The sequence below is a fragment of the Plasmopara halstedii genome (assembly GCF_900000015.1).
Source record: "Plasmopara halstedii genome assembly, contig: Scaffold_3120, whole genome shotgun sequence".
Taxonomy (NCBI): Eukaryota; Oomycota; class Peronosporomycetes; order Peronosporales; family Peronosporaceae; genus Plasmopara; species Plasmopara halstedii.
In genome coordinates, this window is record NW_020190023.1 from 1,158,953 (window position 1) to 1,162,050 (window position 3,098).

General features: G+C 42.6%; 2 protein-coding genes across 2 annotated transcripts; one reads left to right on the forward strand and one right to left on the reverse strand.

Moving 5' to 3' along the window:
- Nucleotides 1-636: 636 nt before the first annotated feature.
- Nucleotides 637-970, reverse strand: PHALS_07773 (uncharacterized protein; the record flags this gene model as incomplete). The annotated part of the gene is made up of 2 exons (XM_024721300.1): nucleotides 637-781; nucleotides 858-970. The coding sequence occupies 2 exons, from the start codon at nucleotides 968-970 to the stop codon at nucleotides 637-639; spliced, it is 258 nt and encodes an 85-aa protein (XP_024586413.1).
- Nucleotides 971-2,132: 1,162 nt separating this feature from the next.
- PHALS_07774 (uncharacterized protein) lies at nucleotides 2,133-2,388 on the forward strand (the record flags this gene model as incomplete). Its single annotated transcript, XM_024721302.1, has 2 exons — nucleotides 2,133-2,246; nucleotides 2,317-2,388. The coding sequence occupies 2 exons, from the start codon at nucleotides 2,133-2,135 to the stop codon at nucleotides 2,386-2,388; spliced, it is 186 nt and encodes a 61-aa protein (XP_024586414.1).
- Between the last annotated feature and the right edge of the window lie 710 nt (nucleotides 2,389-3,098).

The following is a 3,098-nucleotide window of genomic DNA, read 5'->3' on the forward strand; positions in this document are numbered from 1 at the left end:
CCCCAGCAGTCGGTCCTTAAGGGACAGTCCACATGGATAATACGGAATGTTTGCATCCGCTGCACTGGAATTTTGAGAAGTAATGACCTGCGGAATCAGAAAGTGCTTGTCGGCGACTTATAAGCAACAATTTCTATATCTAAGCAAGAATCTGCACGCTCCACAATCACGGCGTTATGAAGTCTGATCGTTGCAAATTTCGCGCTTTCACGTAAAGAAGCTTGGATCAAATAGCTAAATTCATGTTGCTTGAAATCGTGCAGGGATTCTTTTAAACTCAAAGCCAGATTGCGTGCACCTGGAACTTTCAGTTGAAATCGGTGTATTAATATCTTTCAGTGTTTTTATAGGTTGTTAATCTTCGTCTTCCTGCTTGCCCCAACGTGTATTCTACCTCCTGGCAAATACTAGAGTGTCCTGGACAACGTTTAGCCCTAAATGTTACCAAAAGCAGATATAACCCATCCCGGATACAATCCACCAGCTGCGTTATTTTTACAGTTTCTTCCTTCTGTTAGATTCGGGCTAAAACACCCACTCGTTATGCAAATCAAAACTCATCTTGGGTGGAAGGACAATTTATATCACAAATCATCCTCTCAGGTAGTACCTGCAAATTAAAGACATCATTCCAAATCATGTGGTTCTACCAAAGTATCTCGATGACGTATTTTCGATCAAATTGATCACATCTTGCACATCATGTTTCCCGGAGATTTTTGGCTCGTTCAAACTTGCGATCATGTAGCGCTCCATTCCCGATTCTAGTGCGCCTTCATCTCTGATAACTATCGAAGTCTTGTCTCACTCGACGTGCAATTTGCTACTGGGCTATTGTACATCGATCCAAGACATACATTGTCGCCAAAACTGGAAACTTATATGTGAGGGTCGCTTCGGTGTCTATTTTTCTGGCTTTGTCTTCATGACAATCGTAATAAGGATGCAACAAATATTGATTGAGACCCATTTGAATTTTAGGACGAATGAAATGCAAAACCATAAGCCACAGCTCTACGATACATTTTCTAATTTTCTTACGCTCTATTCGATGATAAGACTCAATCACTTATGCCTAAAACCGACATATTTGCACGCTTGACGCCTTGTTTTTCCACCTTTTTCGTCGGAGGGTAAAACATGTCTCGTGGAATATATCTACTGTTAGATCACCAAGAAAAGCTCAAGCTATCGAGCGCAGCGTTTTTAGCTTTGGTCATGATGGGACTGCTGGACACATAAAATAATAAAGTATTGGTTTTCAAGTCGGTATATTTGAGCTCTATGCGGGGCTCATAGCTCTGTAAAACTACGCTCGCATGTCCCCAACAACGATGGTAGAGTTAAGTAGGGCTGGACCAAACAGAACGCATTATTCCATGCGATCGTCTCGGTCTCATTTCTCTAGATGAGAGCGAAGGTGATAAATCAGGCCTCGAAGACTTGCTACGATTGCGACATCTGAGGTCACCTCGGTTTCCTCATCGAGAATAGCTCGGCCACAACGATCGCACCTTCCTGGAGGCTTGCTGAGCCATATGATTTTGGGTGTATTTTAAGACAACCGATGCAAATATGCCTCAAGAAAAATGCATTACAGCGCGTAAGGAGCGGAGTGGAACTTTAATCGAAGTTGTGCTACTTAGCGCTCTCTTTTGTGCAACATTAAGAGAATGAAGTATTGGCCCCTGTATGACTCACATTTTGGCGAAAGATGATGTAATGGGGTCAGTTTTGTACGTACATCATTCCCTTCTGTGCACTTTTGCAACTACGGGTTTGTACAGTCAGAGAAATTTACATCACACTTTTGTGTAAGTTTGAAAAATTGAAAAATTGGAGTTAGCAAAAGTTTGGTACTACAAGAAACTACTGTACTATTCCTTTCTCGACTCCGCGTATCGTATATTGTGTACAATTTACATTTTGCGCGTCCCGAATTAGATTTTGTGCGATGTCGGGATCAGCTTAAAACTACATGGTTAAGAGATCCAAACACACTTACGTTCGCAATTTTGTGATAGAATAGTGGCCGCACGGGCAAATCTAATACTTTCTTACGCTTTCGTACGCAACTGCGGCTCGAAATGTAACTACGCTTACGATACCACCTTATAGGGGTACACTCCGGCATGAACTATCGACCTGTTGCCATGACGAATCCTCGGACATGCGGCTCTTTGCTCGAGTTAGCGATCACGCAAACCCTCACACACTACGATAGTCATCTATGTGAATATGGACCTGTGTGACTCCCCTGTTTGCGTATGCTGCAAGCCGCAACACTGTCTATGTCATCTAAAACATGGTGCAAAGAGTTCGGTCCCTCTCACATACGATCTGACGCCAGTGCTGTTTGCACCAATGGGTACAAACTTCGCTCTCTGAGGGTTAGATTGTCAACCATGGGCAGCGGGTTGAATGGCTTTGCTCAGTTGAATTGCATTGTTCTCCTCGGCCCCCTCGACGAGCACCCAAGCCATATGTCCGGTAGGAACGGCTCTTCTGCAACGTGGCTGTCATATCTTTTTTGCTTAGAGGAAGCTTGGTGAAGGTCGGTGACTTTGTTCTATACTTAGAACCAGTACGATTGTAAAAAGTCGCAATCACAACCTTAACCCAAGGCTAATAAACTGTCTTTCTCGGTTTTATATGCGGCAAAGCCGCCTATATCGTAATGTTTCGGTTTTCCTATCTAAATAGTATAACCGAATTAAACGTATAACTACTGGCAGTCCAGCCACGTACTGATTTCTTGTTTAAGTGTGATCCACACCTTTCAGAGGGCACGTGAAGCCCCGTTACATTTTCAGTATCGACAGTAATCGAGTAATCGACATCTTCTTAAGGTAGGAGCACAGTCATTCCAGTGATCAGATTTATAACGCGGCAAAACTGTAATTTTTTGTACTTAATCCTAACACATTTGATCACTTGTATTATTTACGATGTGGTGCACCTGGACAAATTTCACATTACACTTGGTGTATGTAGTATCTATAAAGATTACGGTGCGTGGGTTGGAGATACAGTTGATATAGAAAGTTGCTATGTATTATCTTATTACACGGCTATACCTACTCGACCCTGACCAAGAT